Below are 20693 nucleotides of genomic sequence, written 5' to 3'. Positions count from 1 at the left end.
TTTTTAAAAAGTTCATTATAAAATGACATATAATAGGAATGTGAAAAAAAGACCCTGACTCTATATTATGCTGTTGACTTCTATTGCTAGGCCTTAGATATTTTTCCTCCCTTTTTGTACAAAAGTTTTGAGAGGAGTCAAAAAAAAGTGGTATATTACATAATACAACAAAGAATTCCAAATAATGTTTCCTTACACTGCTTTCTCTCCTAAAATTCTATTCGCTACCACTACTTGAGTTTGTTTTATAATTTTTTTTATATTCAAATAATATCTATGTCCCCCATATCAAATAACAATAATAATTTTCCTACAGATCTCAGGGGCCGTCTGTGGAACTTCACTTGATGGAGAAGCAATGGAAGCAAGAAATTCATCCACCTGCTTTAAAGACAGGGCATTGTGAAGAGTTTCTAGAGGACAAATAGATGGCACCATGGAATACAACTCAAAGCCTGGAAAACAAAAGCAAAAACAAAAGTTGGATATTGAAAAAAATCAGTAATTAAAAAGGAAGCAGGGCATTGTTTTGACTGGACAGTTTAGGTCTTTGTAGTCTAGCACATGCAAACACACGGATCTCTGAAGTCATGACACCAGATGCTATGCAACACAGGCCTGGAACAAGATGTGACAGAGATTTCACTTTAAAGTAATCACATAGTACAGCATGCACACAATTTCATTCTATACTTTCATAAAATCTAAAAATAATACTTAAAGAAAAATACCTGGGGAAAAAGAAAAAAATTATAATTTTTCAGTATTTTACATTTTAAAAGCAGTTCTATTTGAAAGGTGGATAAGCTGATTCCAGGATGCTAAAGGTTAATTTTTTAAAAAAAAACAATATGTAATTACTTGCCAAGAGAGACTTTATAGACTTTTCTAGTCTTACCAAGGCCAACAATACTCTCTAATGTGAACCCAAAAGAATATTAACTTATGCTGAGATTAAAATACCAGAACATATTTCACCCATCTTTAATTAATTAACACAATAATTCTATTATTGGAAATTGCTAGCTGGGTAAAGTTAAGTCAAGTAAAAAGCAATACAAAATATACATGTTTGCATTCAACAATGGCACAGAAATACAAGAATTTCATGAAACAAACCATGCAGATATGTGTTAATACCATCAGTAAAACAATTGTTTAAACATAGTTTTCTTTTAAAACAAATAGGATCTAGATTATTTGCCTTTTATAAAAATGTCTTGTCTACATATTCAACTGAATGGATTTTAAAATTGCTTTCCTATACAACCAAAATTAACAAGTCCTTTTGCAATACTCTTTCAAAAACACAAATTAATTTTCTTCCAAAGAAAATATTTTTAATACTTAAAAGTTTTATATTAAGTTTAATATATAATTAAAAAATAAAAATTAAACTCAAATGGGCTATAAAATTATGCATCTATAATAATAGGTATGTGCTCATTTTAACAATGGCATATTTATTTAATTTTGGGAGAAAATATTGACCCAAGAAATGCTTAATTCTTAACTGGAATAGGAAAAATTTGGTTAAAAAGAATTTAACTTTCCTATAAATATAACCAAAGGATTAACAAAACTGGAATGTCTGATTTTCAAGTGCAAACCAAAGTATGACAGAACATACATGTATTTAAAAAACAACCAACAACTATAATACCATAAGAGCAGCTAAAGCACCTAAATTAAACACTAAAGAAACTAAGTTTGCACAAGTATTACTTTTTTTTTTTTTTAAATACAAGATTCATGCAAATAAGCACTAACCCTTTCTTTTGCAATTAACAATGTGGTTTTTATCCTTTCCTTAGAATGTTTATAAGTCTTCGGTAACAACTATTTTCCTGCATTTGCCTATTAGACTTTATAACAGGCAAATGGCAACATAATCACGTTCTTCTGGACTACAATTTCCCCCATTTATCTCCAGTAAAACATTTCCTTTAATGCACGATGAAAGGGTTAGCGCAGCAATTTAAAAAGCCACCTGCTGTCATGTTTAGAAGCTATGAAAACATACCACTGAAGCCTAGAAATTCCACAGAAGAAATGAACCAGCACCTACAGAGGTTTAGATGTTCAGCACAGAGGCCCAGATAATAAGGTAAAGTACTGTCAGAAGATAACTTGATTCACCACGTTCCTTGAACTAAAGATGGAGGCAGGGGTAAGTCCATGATATATGTTAAGATGGAAATAACATGAAAGTTAGGAAAAATAAAAAGTGAAAGAGTCAAATGACAATTCATAGGACAGATCAGACAACACAATATAAAAAAGAAAAAAAAGACTCAAAGAAATATTTCTTGAGTTGAATGAAATGCATTTTATATGGATTAAGTTTCACAATGTGTGGACTATCCACATTCTTTAAAAGCCTAAGTCAAAGAAATATAAAATTATTATACTTTCTGTTAAATCTAACAACAGTACTTTTTTTTTAATAGCTTCAATAAACAGATTACTCCTTGCAATATAAAACTTGCAATACTGGCTATTAAGCACAAGCATTCTGCAAAAAAAAAACAACAAACATATTTAGTCTTAAATCTGCAAGGTCTCTTAGAATTTTATGACTTCTCTTTTTCTTGTGATTTTGGTTCTCATGCAGGTTCTTTCGAAGCTGAAGTGTATCAAGTAAGAATCGTTTTCTTCGAAAAGTAGCATTTAGATAGCTACAATGGAGGGAAAACACATTAAGCTTTGAGGTTACATTTTGACTTGTTGAGAATGAGATCTTATACAACCTTCAAGAAGTATTGGTGCATTGTTATTTAGGTGTGCTATTAAAGGATCTAGAAGGGAAGAATAATTATAAACTTGTGTTCAATCCTTTAGTTTCATACAAGTTTTTGAAAGATCTGACTTGAATTTTTGAAATACTTAGTAGTAGTTAAAAAGAAAAAAATGTTCCAAGATAAAAATACCTTTATTCTGGATAACCATAAAAACCTGTATGTTTTCTTTTAAATTCTTAATCCTGAATTATTTAAAAACTAGAGGCCCAGTGCATGAAAACTCATGCACTGGAGGGGGGTGGGGATGTCCCTCAGCCCGACCTGCCCCCTTCAAAGTCCAGGAGCCCTCAGGGGCGGGAAGTGACCGGTGATCAGGGGAAGGCAATGCCCCATCACATGTCTGCTGCTGCCACTGCTGGCCACGGTTACCTGAGCCTTGGGCGGCCCTGGGCAGCTGGGCAGCCACCATCAGAGGCTTGCCTGTGCCTCGGGCTAGCCCTGGGCGGCTGGGGGGCTGAGGGAACTGGGCGCTGCCATTTTGTGGTTGTGGGCACCGCCATCTTTGAGAGCAGGGCAGTCAGTTAGCACATTCCCTCCTTATTGGCTATGGGTACCACCATAATTAGAATATTTCCACCTTATTGGCTGTGTGTGCCACCATCTTCGAGGGAGGGACAGTCAATTAGCATATTCCCTCTTTATTAGATAGGATGATCAGTAAACATTCCCTCTTGCCTCATAAAAACAAGCTCCATGTAAAAAAGCTGTAGCAGTGCAACAATGTGGTGGATAAATAATGGCCACAAAACACTTTCCTGTTCAGCCTCAAAAACTCAATTTAATTGAATTGGATTTCCAGATGTTTAGCTTAGTCTTCTTCCTATCAGTGGTTCTCCAAATTTTAACAAAAAGCAGTGGTACCAAAAGAAACTGGTTGCTTGACAACAGTGAACATGTAAGTGAATGCTGGATGAAATTTTCAGAGTGTTCCAGACCAAGTCGGGTTTTGCTTCAGACAAAGAGCCAGGGATAAATGATGCCACACAGTGAAATCCACATCCTCTGGTTCCCAAGAATGTCTCAAAGATACATCTCATTTGGTTATTTGATGAGTGTGGCTCTGTATTTGTTAAATAGCTCAATAAACAACCATGTGTTCAAAAAAAAAATTAGGAACAAAAACAAAAATTATTATGAATTAATAAAGAATACTAATTAAAAAAATTTTGTGTAGACAGATCACCTCAGAAATTAGAGGAAATTTTCAGGTGCTGATTTAGTATTAAAACTCATCATCATTGTGTTCATTTAAAGTCTGATGAGTAGTGTTAAATTATTGTGCAAATTAAAGCTAAAAAGAGGAGCCAGCCAGTATCAGTACTTTGGGTGAATTATAAGCTGGAATTACATGCCAATTGAAATTAAGGATGGATAAATGAATGATACTGTATATTCCAAATATTGAAATAAAATAAAAATAAAAAAGGATGAAGCAGGGAGTATCTTTTAAAATAAAAGCAAAACGTACCATTGGTTGGGTGTCGAGCAAATGAGATAGAAAACCTTTTAACAGCAGAACCGCGTGTGGCGTCTGAGAAAGAGAAAAACAGGTACCTGAAATCGTAACAGCTACCAAAAGAAGGACACTTAAAAAAAAGGGGGAAAAACAAATATAAAAGGAGGTTAGTAATAGGTGACATGCAGAAAGGACAATGAGAGAAGGTAATAAGCCAAATACTAGTTAGAGAAGAAGTAAAATGATGAAAGAGGCAAAGTATTTAATGAAATAGACAAAAGGAAGAAAAGCAGGATGAGCTGGCAACTCTGACAAATCCATGTTTTACCGACTAAGGTAAATTTGTGGATACATAAGAAAAAGTTTTCAATAAAGCTAATCCTGATAAGGCTAATTACCACTCCTATTAACAAAAGGGACAAGGTTCCTTGAGCCTCATGTGATTGAGAAAACAACAACATCCTAAATACTAAAACTTAACTTATATTAACAGTACTGAGAGGATCTCCTTCAACTAGGGATTCTAAAATATTCTCATTCTGTTTATTTTTATAAATATTGCCAATATATTTTTTTCTATTTATAAGATCAATCAGCAAAAATAAGGGTTAACTATGAACAAAGTTTAAAAGATCATAGGTTTATTCTTTATAATATGGCTTATCATCTATCTAAAAGAATAATACACATGATGCAGTTCTAAATTTCACATTTCAACAAACTACTCATTGAATAAGTACTGTTAAGTCTAACTATAATTCACTGTTTGATGAAAATGGATCCAAGCTGTGGATAACAGAGAGAATTGATATTCTTTTAGGCAAAGGATTCTAGGATTCCACTTGATTCAGTCAATGGCCTTAAGCTTGCCTTTGTGAAATACTGTCTCCTCTTGGGTGTGTGCGTGGGTGTAGGTATAAGTGTGCATGTGTGCACATACCATCTATGCAGCCAGAAGAGGTCAGCTTTTTACGATGAGTACGAGCATAATCCTGTAGGTTAGGTGCGCTTGAAGAACCCCCGAGCACCGAGGTGCTAAACAGGCCCGCACAGTGAGACCCTGATGGGAGTTAGAGAAAATACATACAACAACGGGTGTTCTTCCATTCACATTGGGAATTCATGCAGCATGCAATAACATGGCTCTTACCACACGTATTTGGAAGTGCCTTGAATAGGCTCACAATCTGCTTGTAATTCAACTTCAATACAATCAACTAGCACTATTTATCATATGTACAAATGAGGGCATTTAACACTGGACAAAATGTTGTCTTTGAAGAAAATAATATGTCCATACAATAATTAGATATACACATACTAAAATATTAAAACATTATTATAAAAATTAATTTAGGATGATAAGGAATTCTGTCAGTCAATTTGCATGAACAGGCCATGGGGGGGGGGGGGGGTGCTCTGAGCACAAATTAAGCTATATTAAATCAATATTTCTGGATGTATGTCTTTAAATAATTATCAGTATTTGTTATGATATAAAACAAATCAAAGTTTACTTATTTGTGAGAAGACCAGGTAAAAACAATTACTTTTAGGTCATCCAGGCTTAAATCAGTTTAAATTCCAATACTTAAATGACTTAAGATCTTTAATAAGACCCCAATGAAACACATTATTAGCATATAAAACACAGCCAGAATAAATTGATGCTTATTTTGTAGCAGAAGTCTTTACAACCAAGCAAAACTTTTACTACTGGGTAAAGATTAAATAAATCTAGCTAATACATCATAATACATAAGACAAAGTATTTTGAAAATAGTAAAAGCTATCAACATTAGCTATATATAATTAACTAAAGAAGTATCTTCAAGTAGGTAGGCATCAATAGACAGTTCATATACTTACTATAAAGATCATAGTACATACACAGTTGAAACTTACTTATGCTTTTATTAAACCTAATTAGACAGCTATTTCCAGAAAATAATATGCCATCACCTCATATAGTTTATCAACAATGAGCTTAAAAGCAAATAAGCTTAGAAAGGTCTTTTTTAATGTTGCTTTGTTTGCGTGTTAGCAAAAAACCAATTGTGTTCTATAAGTCAATAAGTAACATTGCTAACTGCATTAGTTTTGCATTGGTTTTTCATAAGAGATGATCAAACGAAAAATTAATAATCCCAGATGGGGTCGGAAACACTCCCTACTTGACTTTTTTTTAATCAGAAAAGAGGGTTCTTTTTTGTATGTAATAGCTTATTTTCATCTTTATCAACTGGGAAAAGAAGTTGCTTCCTACGTTGAAACATGCTGGAATTTTAACTTACAGAATAAAAGATTAAAAACTAGCCTTGGCAATTGAGCTAAGTAGTTTATATTGTGGGCATTCAAAAGGGTTATAAAACAAAACTAAAGGCTATTTTTAATTCATTTTACCAAAACTTTGTTGTATATTTTGAGTTTTACAACTCAACATTTCTAAATTAGTGTACATTAAATTAAACAAAAACTAAAGCATAGCAATTGGTCATGTTTTCACCACTGAAGAGTTTTACATGTGTGCAAAATAGTGAGTTTAAGGTTTGGAGTACAATTTTTTCAGACCACATACCTACAGGAGGATTCTGTTTCTGTTCCACAAGAGTTCTTGGTGTTCGTAGGTAAGTAGCATTTTCAGTAACAGCCTGAACAAGGAAAACAAAATAAATGAGGTAAAACAGTAAAATGAATTCAGAAGTCCATATTTCATTTGCATCCTGTTCCAGACAGACAAAGGTTAATAAGCTGTATGATAAATATTAGTAGAAATAGATAGAATACGAAGATCATGCAAGATCCCCTTCTCAAGGGAGTTCATTTCATATGAGATCCTTGCAATGAAGTGGTGCAAAGCAGGCATTCAAGAATGAAAGATCATGTATGAAGCAAGACAGATGAAAAGAAACAATTAATAGAATGATATAGTTTCACTTCTCTTACAAGAAGCCAAATACCCACTCTTAAACAGCTCCTGTATTTGAAGGGAGGAAAAACAATCACAAACAAAAGAAAAGACAGACAGAGACTGTTGAGGTCACCATACAATTACTGATCCATGCATGGGCTTTATCAGAGTAACCTTTAAATATTCACAGCCTTAATGGATACCATAATCCCTTTTCCTATAATCAAAAGCATTATATTTCCAAAAGGAAATAGCTAAAATTCTCGGAAAAGTCATGTGTAACAGGCAGACCTTTCATTGTAAAAACAAAACAAAACAAAAACACACACAAAAAGACAAAAACAAAACAAAAAAAACTTTTAAAAATCCCAAATGTCATCACAGAAAGTCCTTCAGAAATCATTTTATTTGACCCATATTGTTATTGGGCAGACATAAATTGCCCCCTCTTATTTTAAAGAGAGCATTAAAACATTAATACAACTTAAAAAAAACCCAATGTATCCTTTCAATTAGATACTTCCAGACAATGGAATAATGAGAATGATCACTGTTAGATGTATCCTGCTAATTAATTCAGGGCCACATAAATTTTGATATTTTAAAAAATGTTCATTCTCAGCAAATTCCAAGTGGAATCTCATTTTTCAATTATGGGGGAAAGATTATTTTTCTTACCAGTGAATTATGTAATTTTGATTCTGAATGTTTTAAAAGATAATTAGGTCAAAGAAAAATTCTATTCTTTTTAAAATTTTTACTAACAAACTAAAATACCGGGACTGTGTAATTTATTAATTTTTTAAATCCTGAATATTTTAAACCATCCCAATACAAAAGATAAACACATGCGATTTAAGTCATTTATTTCCCCCAAATATTTTAGGTATCATAAGCATTTTAAAATAAACTCAAAATTAAAAAAACAGAAGGATTTACTCTGATGTAAAATAAGGGATTAGATGTCCTCAAAGATAGCTGTTTGTTGCTCTGAATGCAGGGAGTAAAAATGTTTAATGAAGTAAAGTTTAAAAACCTGTTGCCATGAGCCAAAAATACTGGATGTGAAAGCCAATGATTTGGGGGAGACAGGGGAAGAAGTGATTTGTTCCCCTGATCTGCGTCTTCGACGCCCAGTACCCACACCACTGGTATAATGCAGCCAGGTACCAGTACCCTCTGGGCTAGACACACTCAGGGGGCTCTCTTCCTGGAAGTGAGAAAGGGGGTAAAGAAAAAAAAAAAAAAAAAAAAGCAGAGCATGCAAAGTTAGATACAACAGAGCCAATGACCAGAAAGAAAAAAAAATACAGTTTGTTCGCATTTGCTTATCAATTTTTTAAAAACAGTAATTTGGGAGCCAAATATTTCAATATCTGAGAAACTGATAGGAATGACATACATACATTTAATTGTATTGTGATAAAAATTGTGAGAATTACCTTATTATCTTAAATATACAACATATATTTATACTGCTTAATAGTTATTTCTTCCCTCTTAAACCTGGAGATTTAAAAAATGTTTATCTTAGCAGTTATAAAATATGAAAGTATTCTGCTTAATTTTGTATATTCAAGAGGTTTTGTGCTATAGCGGGTAAAGTTTCCAACCCAAAGCATGAAAAAATTATGCACGGGGTGAAAGAGATTTCAATGTATATAATGTAGAAAAGAAAATCTGTCTGCCAGACACTAAAAAAATGTAACCCTTAGATGGATTCAAATGGTACTTGTTTATACTTTCAACACTATCTGTTTATGTACACCCTCCAAAGATTATTTATAGAGTACAGTAGGCAAAACATGCAGCAAACATTCTCATTTTATATGTTTGCATGTTCAGGTTTCAGACAGTGAGGACAGAGTAAAATCTACTTGCACAAAATGAAGAGAATAGTCTTTTTCTCTGTGTGTCTTTTGGAAGTACAAACTTCTGATATCCATGCAGATGGCAGACGCTGGAAAGAGTCTTCAAGGTTTTACTTGAATAATTTACCTTATGAAAGTAAAAGTTTAGCATGGCATAGAAATAATCTCTTGAAAGCAACTATTTAACTATTTATGAGAAAATATTTATAAATGTATTCTGTGTTTTAAGAGTTAACAAAGGGCAGTGATTTTGTTGAAGATTTTACAAATACAGATGAGTTGCAAAATGATAGCTAAATCAGTGTTTAAGGCTTTTTGGAGTGCAGGAGAAAACTGGTAAAATTCTGAAAACCCGATTAACAGCAAATTGCTTTGTTCAGCAACATCAAAATCACTGCCCTCAAGTGGTAGCTTAGGTTATTTTCTGAAATTAAAGATACTTAAGCATAACCCCAGGTTTTATTATTTTTAATTAAACTATAATAGAACAAATAACCCAAGTTCTACAATTGTTAATCATCTTCTATTATAATTAACCTAAAATATTAAATTAGTGGGAACCCTAACTACTATACAATTTCCATTATAAAATTACAACAATTTATTGTATTGGTAGATGCTTTTTCTAAACATAACTGTCAAATTAAGGCACAGATATATTTGAAACTTAAGAATCATAAGTCACTTATGTTTGTATAATTTGGGGCCATAGAAATGAGCATAATTCGTTTTTTGTTGTTGTTTATATTCTTATTCATCAACTGCTAGATAATGTTATACTCTTAAGACTTGGTATACTTAATTAGCAACAAAATATATTTTCTGCCTTGGCTGGTTTGGGTCAGTGGATAGTGTCTGCGTACTGAAGGGTCCCAGGTTTGATTCCAGTCAAGGGCACATATCTGGGCTGCGGGCTCGATCCCCAGTAAGGGTTGTGCAGGACAGCTTATCAATGATTCTTTTTCATCATTGATGTTTCTATCTATATCTTCTCCCTACCTCTCTCTGAAATTGATAAAAAATACTTTTTAAAAAAGCTTTAAAATAAAAAATATAGATATTTTCTAACTTACAAGTTGATGTTTCTTCTGTGTTAAAGTTAAATTATTGCTTTATACTGCTACTCATGCATTTAGGAAACATTTGTTAGCACTGATCTCAATCAGTGCTTGAAAAATCATCTGACAAAGAATATAGATAATCTAGCCGAAGCCGGTTTGGCTCAGTGGTAGAGCGTTGGTCTGCGGACTGAAAGAAGATAGATAATCTAAAATAATGGCATTTAAAGTAAAAATATATACAGATATTAAAGATTTAAAAAAAATATATTTTATTGATTTTTCACAGAGAGGAAGGGAGAGGAATAGAGAGCTAGAAACATCGATGAGAGAGATACATCGACCAGCTGCCTCCTGCGCACCCCCTACCAGGGATGTGCCGGCAACCAAGTACATGCCCTTAACCAGAATCGAACCTGGGACCTTTCAGTCCACAGACTGATGCTCTATTCACTGAACCAAACCGGTTTCGGCCAGATAGTATAGATTTATTTAACAAACTCATTCCAACTGTTCAACTTTCCTTTTAAATGTTATTTTAGTAGCTATTTAAATGTTATTTTATTATTGAACATAACAATTAGCTTTAGTTATTTAAATGTAGATCTTAATACAAATTTTTCAACTATATAATCAAATTTCAAATTCCTGTATTGATTTTTGCAATCAGGCTAACAATTTAGAATTTCATATCTTAATCTACAAGTATCATTGGAATCAGTTGTTGCTGAAGCATCACTGGCAATTTCTCTTTACTTTTAACCAAATATTATTCCTGATACAATATTAAAAAATTATGTCCTATTCTATAATTAAAGCTGTATTTTCTTTTCCGTTTTATTAAAATATAGTTAGTTTCCTATATGAAAAACATGCTTTGACACATGCACTTACTTCATTTGTAACCATCTTCCTAGATCTTGAAAGTGGAGATTTCCTGTGTATATGAATTGGGTCTGATACCATAGGTTTGAACAACAGCACACCTCGATCAACCTCATCTTTTTTAGAAGTATGTGGTTCATCATCATCAATTTTAAAAGGTCGCTTGCCTTCATTCTGTGGGAAACAAATATACCATATAAAGGTCAGATAAAACAACAATCTCTTCTGATGAACAAATTGTACCACCAATTGGTATTGTCACTGAAACTACATATACAGGTTTGTTTATTCAAGTAAATTAATAATAATTAAATTCTTACAACAGCCTCGTATTATTCTGGGTATTGTGAGACAGATGACAGAGTTGCTGACTTTAACAAATACATATACTCTATGGAGAAATTAAACAATAATCCAACAAAAAAGCCATATAAGACAAATTGCACAATTAAATTCCATTATATGCCCAAATATAAATGAACAATACTGTAAAGAAGAGTAAAGATCAGTTTTGTTATACAGTATCAACCCAAGCATGAACTAAACTTCATTCGAATTTATACATTTCAGAATACTTAAATTCTATGCCAAATATTTCCACCAAATGGGATGACTGCATACATAAACAACAATCATTTGATGAATCATTAAATATTTACTGAGTGTTACCATTTGCCAGGACACAGATGAATAAGATACAATCTCAGATTGCAGGACTCTCACAGTATATAAAGTGTAGGAGACAGATAAGTTAAAAAATTTATACCAAATACCTGTCTATAATAGAATGAGTAAATTGGGGCATAATTATATAGTAAAACACATATTTTAAAGCAATAATAATGAATAAACTAAAACTAAATACAACTATTGATATATCAACAAATCACATAAACATAAAGTTAGACAAAAGAAGTGAACAGAAATACATAAAAACCCTCATCAAACTAAGTGGTATAGAAAAAAAAGGGGAACTTCTTTAACTGGATAAGAGATATCTAAAAATTTGAAACAATCAACACAGTTAACAATAAGTCACTGAAAAACAAGAGTGCCGCCATTACTAAATCTATTCAACATTTTACTGGACTTTTGTTATCATTACAATCATATACTTAGAGTTACAATCATTTACATAGAAAATCATAAACAAAGAGATACAACCATATACATAGAAAATCCAAATGACTCTCTGGATAAATTATTAGAATGATCAACACTATTTAGTAAGGCTGCTAGTTATAAAATCTTTATACAACCGAAACCGGTTTGGCTCAGTGAATAGAGCGTAGGCCTGCGGACTGAAAGGTCCCAGGTTCAATTCCGGTAAGGAGCATGTTCCTTGGTTGCGGGCACATCCCCAGTAGGGAGTGTGTAAGAGGCAGCTTATGTTTTTAACTTTCTATCCCTCTCCCTTCCTCTCTGTAAAAAATCAATAAGATATATTAAAAAATAAATAAAATATTTATACAAAAATTAGTTAAAATTCAATATGACAATAAAAGAAAATGAAATTTACATAATTTATGATGGCATAAAAATATAAAGAACTTAGGAATTAATCTGACAAAACAGGTCTAGCATTTAAAAATATCTTAATTTTATCAAATATATAGTATCTAGCAAAAGATATATTAAGTCCTTGGACTAGAACAGGGGTCTTCAAACTACGGCCCGCGGGCCACATGCAGCCCCCAGGGGAGTCTGATCCTGCCCGCCAGGTTTTTTGGGCAGTGAGCGCAGCCAAGGTGTTATAGTAGGGATTAGTAGTTCATATAGTCCGGCCCTCCAGCTCTCTGAGGGACCGTGATCTGGCCCCCACTTTAAAAAGTTTGAGGACCCCTGGACTAGAAGATCTAACACTGTAAAATTGTTACTTCTCTCAAAATTCATTTACAGAGTTTCTGTAAATCTCAAAATTCCAAAAAGGTATCTCTGGAACATTCCTCTTCACTTTAGTTTAAGAATGAATAAGGATGCCTAGTATCAACACTTCTATTCATTATCATAATGGTCTTAGGCAGTAGCACTTCACCAAAAAGCATATCCAAATGGCCAATAAACATGCTAAAAGGTGCTAATCTTTACTTGTCATAAGGATAATGTAAATTTAAACCACAATGAGATAGCACTACAAGCCTCCCAAAATAGTTACATTAAAAACACTGCTCATATTAAGTATGTAAAAGGATATGACAATATCTTTAGAAAACAACTGGGAAAACTATTTGACTGTATCTTCTAAAGTTGAATACATGCATATCTTATGATTTAACAATTTACTTCTAGATGTATGTTCAAAAAAAATATGTACATTTGTTTTCCAAAAGATTTGTAAAATAGTGTTCATAAAAACATTCATCTTCATAACTTGAATTAGAAAAAAAAATGATTATCAAAGTGTAGTGGAGTAACACATTCTACTATATTTATTTAATAGAATCCTACATGGAAACAAAAACAAAGAACAAAACAGATGAATCTCACAAACTTAATGGAAGAAAAAGCCAAATCTACTACTCATATATTTTGTGATTTCATATATATAATTAAAAATAAGCAAAGTTAATCTATGACAATATGTACCTTTGGGGAGAAGACAGGGAGGTTGTGATAAAGAGAGGGCATAATCTGATCTTGTGGAATAATGATACTGTTATAGTATGACTCAGCTGGGTGTTCAATTGTGTTCATTTTATAATATATCATTAAGGTATATACTTATGATTTATGTACTTTTATCAATATGTAATACATTTTAGTACAAAGTTTTAAACTGAGTACGTATTTAACCTTGTAAGGTTACTATAAAGATTAAAATGCAATTCATGCCAAGTGCTTAGCACAGTGTTTAGCATGAATTAATCTTCAAGTAAAACAATAATAAAAACCAAAACTAAAACAATTATAGTTTTTTATCCATCCTAAATACTGGTCTTAAAAATCCAAAATAATCTAAATAAAAGATAAAATTCAACCATGCCTAAAAATGTCCATCTAAATCATAATTTAAAAATGTAAATCATCTTGCTACTCACTACTTAAGATAAGAATTCTAGCACATGATAGAAAATTCTTTTAGAAACTTCATGAAAAGCTAACACTGCAGTGCTCTCTTGTGGTCACCAAGCTCTGAAAGTTTCAGCATCATTACCTCTCTTGAAGCTGGTCTATATCCATAGCCGGATGGTAAATTTTTGTCTTCTTCACATCCTTTGGCTCCTGGACTAAAGTGTAATTCAACATGAAAGCGTTCTTCTGAAGTAAGATCCTAAAAAATATCACAGAACATCTGAAAAATAAGAAACTTAAAACTATTTATTTACCTCGGGTAACACATACACATCAGTAACTTGGTTACCTTGTTAGGATCCTCATAAAGCATGATAACGATCTGAGTCATGTAGTTGAGCTCATTGACAACATTTAAATAATCCATAGCTCGTTTCCACTGTTCATCCTTTGATTCCTGAACAAAAAGTATATGGAAAACATTTTCTCATTTCATATTACTTGAAGTAACTTTATATTTATTATGGTACTTTGCTTAATCCTGAGTGATATCACAAAGAAAGGTGAATATATGTACAAATCTTTCAAAATAACTCCACTATATTTAAGCTTAAGTAAATTATTTAAAAAAATATCTTATCAACCTGGCTGGCATGGCTCAGTGGTTGAGCATGGACCTATGAACCAGGAGGTCATGATTTGATTCCCAGTCAGCGCACATGTCCAGGTTGCAGGTTTGATCTCCAGTGGAAGCGTGCAAGAGCAGCTGATCAATTGTTCTCTCTTATCATTGAGGTTTCTATCTCTGTCCCCCTATCCCTTCCTCTCTGAAATTAGTAAAAACATATTTAAAAAAATAAAATTAAAAAACATCTCATGAGAAGTATTAGAAATTCTTGTAGTAACTTAACATAAGGCTTTCTGACAAGATGGTAAAAGCAGTATTGTCCTCCTCCACAACCACATCAACATTATAGCTAAACTACCAAACAGTCATCATTGAGAACCACCTAGCTGAACAGAAAACCTATCACTGAAGAAGCCATGTAGAGAATGGTAGGAGGGACAGGCTGGTCCGACACAGAACAGGCTGGTCCGACACACAGGTGGCAGTTAAAAATCAGTAGGGCCCAGCCTCTGTGGCTGTTGGTTGAGCATTATCCCATGCACCAGGAGATTGCTGGTTAATTCCCGGTCAGGGAACATGAATGAATGGGTTGCAGGTTCATTTCCCAGTATGGCTATTCATATCTCACATTGCTATAATGCCAAGCCACTAGATCAGCCACTCGCCACCTAAGCACTACTCTGGAGCAAAAGCTGCATCTGTATTAAGTGTTTATATGTACATGCAAAGATGTATATATATTTTTTCAAACTTGATAAAACATAAATTAGCATAGCATCGCTAAGTTTCATTAGATGTAAATTATTATAAATAATGAGTTTAAGTTAAATACTACACTATTAGTAAGAACATCATGTAATACCTAATTTACTGTTGCAGTTATATTTTGCTAGGTTTTAATGAAGAGATAAAATAAAAATTAGTAGCATACTCCTGAACACAATATTTAAGAATTCATAAACACACACACACATATGAACTAGAGGCCCGATGCATGAACTTCGTGCAAGAGTAGGCCTTCCTTCTCCCTTATGCCGGCACTGGCTTCCCTCTGGCACCCAGGACACAGGTTTCCCTCATAGCCCCGGCTTTATCTGGAAGGACATCCAGTATAATTAGCATATTATACTTTTATTATTAGACTAGAGGTCTGATGCACAGAATTCGTGCCCTGAGGGGAAAGGGGGGGGGCGTGCCCCGGCCCAGCCTGTACCCTCTCACAGTCTGGGAGCCCTCTGGGGATGTCCCATTGATGGCTTAGGTGGGGGAGTGAGCCTAGGCCATTAGTTGGACATCCTTAGTGCTGCCATGGAAGTTGGAGAGGCTCCTGACACCGCCGCTGTGCTGGCCAGCCATTAGCCTGGCTTTTGGTTGAGCGGCACTCTTTAGGAGTGCACTGACCACCAGGGGCAGCTCCTGCGTTGTGTCAGCCCCCTGGTGGTCACTGTGCATCATAGCTACCGGTTGTTCCACCATCAGACCAAAACCGGCTTTCTGACATCCCCAAAGAGTCCCAGATAGCAAGAGGGTACCAGCCAGGCCAAGGGACCCCACTGGAGCATGATTGGGGCCAGGGAGGGATACAGGAGGTTGGCCAGCCAGGAGGAATTATGAGAGGGCTCCAAGGTATGTCTGGCCTGTCTTGCTCAGTCTTGATTGGTCAGACTCAGCAGCAAGCTAACCTACGGGTCAAAGCATCTGCCCCCTGAGGGTCAGTGCATGACATAGCGACTGGTCAACAAGTCAACTGTCTGTTTCCTGGTGGTCAGTGCATGTCATAGCAAGCAGTTGAACAGCCTTAGCATATCATGCTTTGATTGGTTGAACGGCCAACCAGACAACTGGACACTTAGTATATTAGGCTTTTATTATATAAAAAAATTACATAGGGTATGCATTTTTAGCATACAATATCTTTATGTTTTATTAGCTATTAAAGACTTAATTTGGTTTTTACTTTTCAAACATGCATCATTTTGCTTTCAACATGGTGAATGGTATATTAAAAACCAAGCAAAATCAAGTGCAGGCTTTACTGACTTAACTTTGAATATTTGCAATTATCCCTTCATAGATTATTCATAACACTAAATATCCCTTCCATGTTGCCAGGATACAGAATTTTAAAAAGAATGTTGAATCACTTTAAAGAAATTTAGAACAATGTATTTAGGAGAAAAAAATATTTCTATTGTTCATGTATTAACCGATTATTTTCATTCAAGGCCACTGGATATTATGTTTTATATATGGGAAATTACATCTATGGAATAATAAAATATACATATATCCTTCTTTCCCCCCCGTTTCTGGAACAGAGCTCCTAAAACTCTTGTCATTTTCTAAGTGCTAAGAACACTTAGAGCATCTTTTGTTTTAACATTTGCTCTTTGAGCTCCTAAAATCCCTTGGAATTTTCTTGGTAATAGGAATATCTTGTTCTAATGAGATGGTTCATTTTTTAAAAAAATTTAAATTCTTTATTGTTTAAAGTATTACACAAGTATCCCTTCCCCCCTCCCCATTAAACTCTTCCTGACCCCTCCGACCCCCCCAGTACTATGCCCTTACCTCCCCCGATCTGTGTTCATTGGTTATGCTCATATGCATATATACAAGTCCTTTGGTTGATCTCTTAACCCCCAACTTTGGTCATAGGTTAGAGAGTCTGTTCAATGCTTCTATGACTCTGGTTCTATTTTTGTTCATCAGTTTATGTTGTTCATTATATTCCACAAATGAGTAAGATATGTGATATTTATCTTTAATTAAGGCTCATTATATGTATTCCCTGAAACCTTACTTAATCTTATTTCCCAAACCTTTTAAAAAAACTATTATAGAGGAATAGATTTTACCCAAGCCACATTGAAACATCAAAACTTTCAACTGGGAAGATATTGAACAAGGTTTTAAGTATATTAGTTACAGGGTCTTATATGGGCAATATGAGTTGGGATAATATTTATAGTTCATTTGTTATAGCATTTAATTTTTACTTTAATAAATACATGTAATGTTTTTTCTTTTATTTGGGAGCACAGATTTTTAAAGAATGGAGTTATGCAGCTTTTGTTTTTGAGAAGTGCATCCAAATACAATATTTACTCAACAAGCTCTAATTCTAACTGCCACCACCTTGATTCAAACTATATCATCTTTTAGACATTTCGGTAACTTCCTGATTTCCTTATATCTACACCCACCTATGTAATGTCCACACAGTAATCAAATATACTTACTTCCCCTACTTAAAACATTTCAATGGCTTTCCAATCCCCTTGTGATCCAAGGCACTGGCTCTCCAAACTTACCTGTTGCCATCTATCCATCACTCATTATTATGTTCCAACTACAGGCCTTCTATTGGTTCCTATGTCCTGCACATTCTTTCCACCTTCTAAATAAGTGCAAAAGGGTTAAAAGGGGACTACACAGGAGACATATCCCTCCTCTCCAAAAACAATTCCATTGTTATTAGTGAATGGATTAGCTCTTGCCTTGCTAATTAAGGACCACGTTTTTTCCACTCACTATTTCATTTGTTAAAGTTCCACGAACCTACAATGTTGCAAGGGATGCCACTTTGCTATTCTTTGTTGAAACAAAGAAGGACCCAAAACAAGAGGAAAGGACATATGAATTGGAAAATATGATAGGCCCAGAACTTCGAAATAGCCTTGGAGTAACTTGGATAATAACTTAAGCTATCAAGTCCAAATAATAAGATAGATTCAGAATCTAGATACCAAATCTTCATTATTTGAAGGGGTCAATGTTGAGGGGGGGGGGAGGAACTTATGTAATACTTTCAACAATAAAGATTTAATTAAAAAATTACACAGTAAAAATAGACATTAGTAATGTGATGACAAATTCAAGGAAACATTTGTTAAGTAGACTGGAATAACTTATTCTACTTACATTGCATAAGGCACCATATCGAAGAATAGATAGTAAAGAATGTACATGACTTTCACTGGTGAAATATAATCTGGTACGGACATGACGTTCAGGAGACAGAACACCCCTGGAATACCTAAAGTTAAAAGCAGACAATGGTAAAACAACCATATAGTCAAAACTTAATAAGCATTAAAATTATTCTGTAAAATGGAATTTAATCTTACTAGAAGTAAAAGACCCCCGTAAGTAAATCTATCCCTCTTCCAACTACAATTGAAAAATATTTTATTAGATATTCCTTTAACATGAAAATAATTGAAACTGGGACCTCTGAGATTAGTCAAAGAAGAATTCACATTAGTCAAATTCACTGCTGACAGCTCACTGTAGCTCCTCTACTAAAAATAACAGAGGTCACAGTACTAAAGAAATTCACAATGTTTATGCTGCTGAATGGGGTACATGCTTAATTATGTGAATAATGACACATATTCCTTTTTCCTTTTCACTTCAGTTCTTACCCAATTTGGAGGAAAAAAGAATCCTGGTTGGAAGTTAGTTACTAGGAATACCTAGGCAATCCTTATTTCCACAATGTGCCACGTGACACATTCCTAATTGCTTCACAGGAACATTAAAAAGTGATTTAGATTTGAAGTATACCAAAACAGATAACTATAGATTTAAATACCAGTACAGTCTCTTACACAGGATGGAGTTTATTTACAGTGTCATCATCTTGTGTCCTCTGAAGGTCTGAGCGAATTTTTCTAACTAGAGGAGTACAGTAGCCTTTGGCAATCTCCAGCTTTTCAGCTTTGGTTATACCATATTCCTGAACAGAAACATATGATATTAGAAAAAGAAGTATAATGCCAAAGACCTCTAACAAGTGCACTGCTAAATGAAAAAATTGTAATAAGACTTTTAGAAAAACGATACACAACTTCTAGTTTACATTTCTGTAGCTTTTTAAGTATACTATTCCCAAAACTATTAAGTATAATTGAAATAATTTTTGGTAGGACTGAAAAAAAAAAAACACCTAATAATTTCTGAAGAAGGGATGATGAATGGATGCATGTAATATTTATGGGTTGTAGTCCAACTCAATTGGCAGGTTAGGTTTTGATGGATTAAGAATACGAACACTGAAGCACAGAACAAATAGTCAATAAACATATGAAAAGAAATATAAGTTAAAACTGAGATTTTTATCTATTCAAAAGTCAGATTAAAAAGGTTAACAAATTATATTAAGCCTTTGGCCAATACTTTTAAAAGTTTTAATTAGTGGTGGGCAAAAAAAAAAAAAAAAAAAAAAAAAAGCCATAAAATTACCAAAATTCATGATATCTATAATTACTATAGGTTAAATAAATTTATTTGAGATTGTAATATGAGGTATAAATAAAAATAAATTATAAAAATGACTCTAATAAAAACTAGTTCAAAGGGGTAGGTAAAAAAATGATGATATGAGAAGAGAAAAATCCACGATGTGTGTGTAGATGGGATAAGAAGAGAGAAAAGGAAGAGGGCAGAAAGTGAGGTGGACAAGAGAGGTGTACTATATGAATCAGTTATTTGAGGGGGTCCCTCGGCCCCACCTAAACCCTCTCCAATCTGCAGGTATAATTTTTCTCTTAAATTTATAGATGTAACAAATGTTCTTTGTAAAAATAGAACCAGGAAAACCACACTGTTTTACAACATAATTCCCCCACCCCCGCCCGCTTCACTTAGCATTAAGAACTTCTCATATCAGTACAGCCCTCCTGTAGCTCTTTTGTTCTTTAGGTTCAATGAAAAATGAACCTAAAGAACAAAATAAACTGATGAATAAAATAGAACCAAAGATCTTATATGCATATATGCATTACCTATGGACACAAACAATAGGGTGGTGAGGACCTGGGATGGGATAGGAACCAGGTGGAAGGGGACAATGGGGTAAAAAAGGGGACAACTGTAATACTCTCAACAATAAAGATTTTTTTAAACAAGTTATTAGAAACAAACTATTAGAAAATCAAATAATAATTTCATATAATAAATAAAAGGTTCAAAATATAAATTCATAATTATTTAGTTTCCTTTTTGAAGTTGTGGGTTTTAAATGAACATGAAAATCAGCTGTCTTTTTTCCACTGATAAGACATTTG

General features: G+C 33.7%; 1 protein-coding gene across 16 annotated transcripts in view; it reads right to left on the bottom strand.

The window, feature by feature from the left end:
• Positions 1-20693, bottom strand: part of PPIP5K2 (diphosphoinositol pentakisphosphate kinase 2) — a 61713-nt gene that overhangs the window by 8084 nt on the left and 32936 nt on the right. For 4 of the 16 annotated variants that reach the window (XM_084881806.1, XM_084881795.1, XM_084881803.1 and 1 more), the window contains exons 20-30: positions 19236-19363; positions 18547-18661; positions 14344-14451; positions 14137-14253; positions 10992-11156; positions 9046-9166; positions 8205-8374; positions 6836-6908; positions 5198-5317; positions 4270-4332; positions 315-455 (exon numbers count right to left, since the gene is read on the bottom strand). In XM_084881806.1, coding sequence (XP_084737932.1) covers positions 315-455; positions 4270-4332; positions 5198-5317; positions 6836-6908; positions 8205-8374; positions 9046-9166; positions 10992-11156; positions 14137-14253; positions 14344-14451; positions 18547-18661; positions 19236-19363 — 1321 coding nt within the window. Of the gene's footprint in view, positions 1-314; positions 456-4269; positions 4333-5197; positions 5318-6835; positions 6909-8204; positions 8379-9045; positions 9167-10991; positions 11157-14136; positions 14254-14343; positions 14452-18546; positions 18662-19235; positions 19364-20693 lie in introns of all 16 variants that reach the window. The other 12 variants (XM_084881797.1, XM_084881809.1, XM_084881807.1 and 9 more) reach the window with 10 other exon arrangements.

Source organism: Pipistrellus hanaki, assembly GCF_964339955.1.
Source record: "Pipistrellus hanaki genome assembly, chromosome: 4".
Lineage (NCBI taxonomy): Eukaryota > Metazoa > Chordata > Mammalia > Chiroptera > Vespertilionidae > Pipistrellus > Pipistrellus hanaki.
Note: the sequence above shows the minus strand (reverse complement) of the source record. Positions and strands in the feature narration are given on the sequence as shown.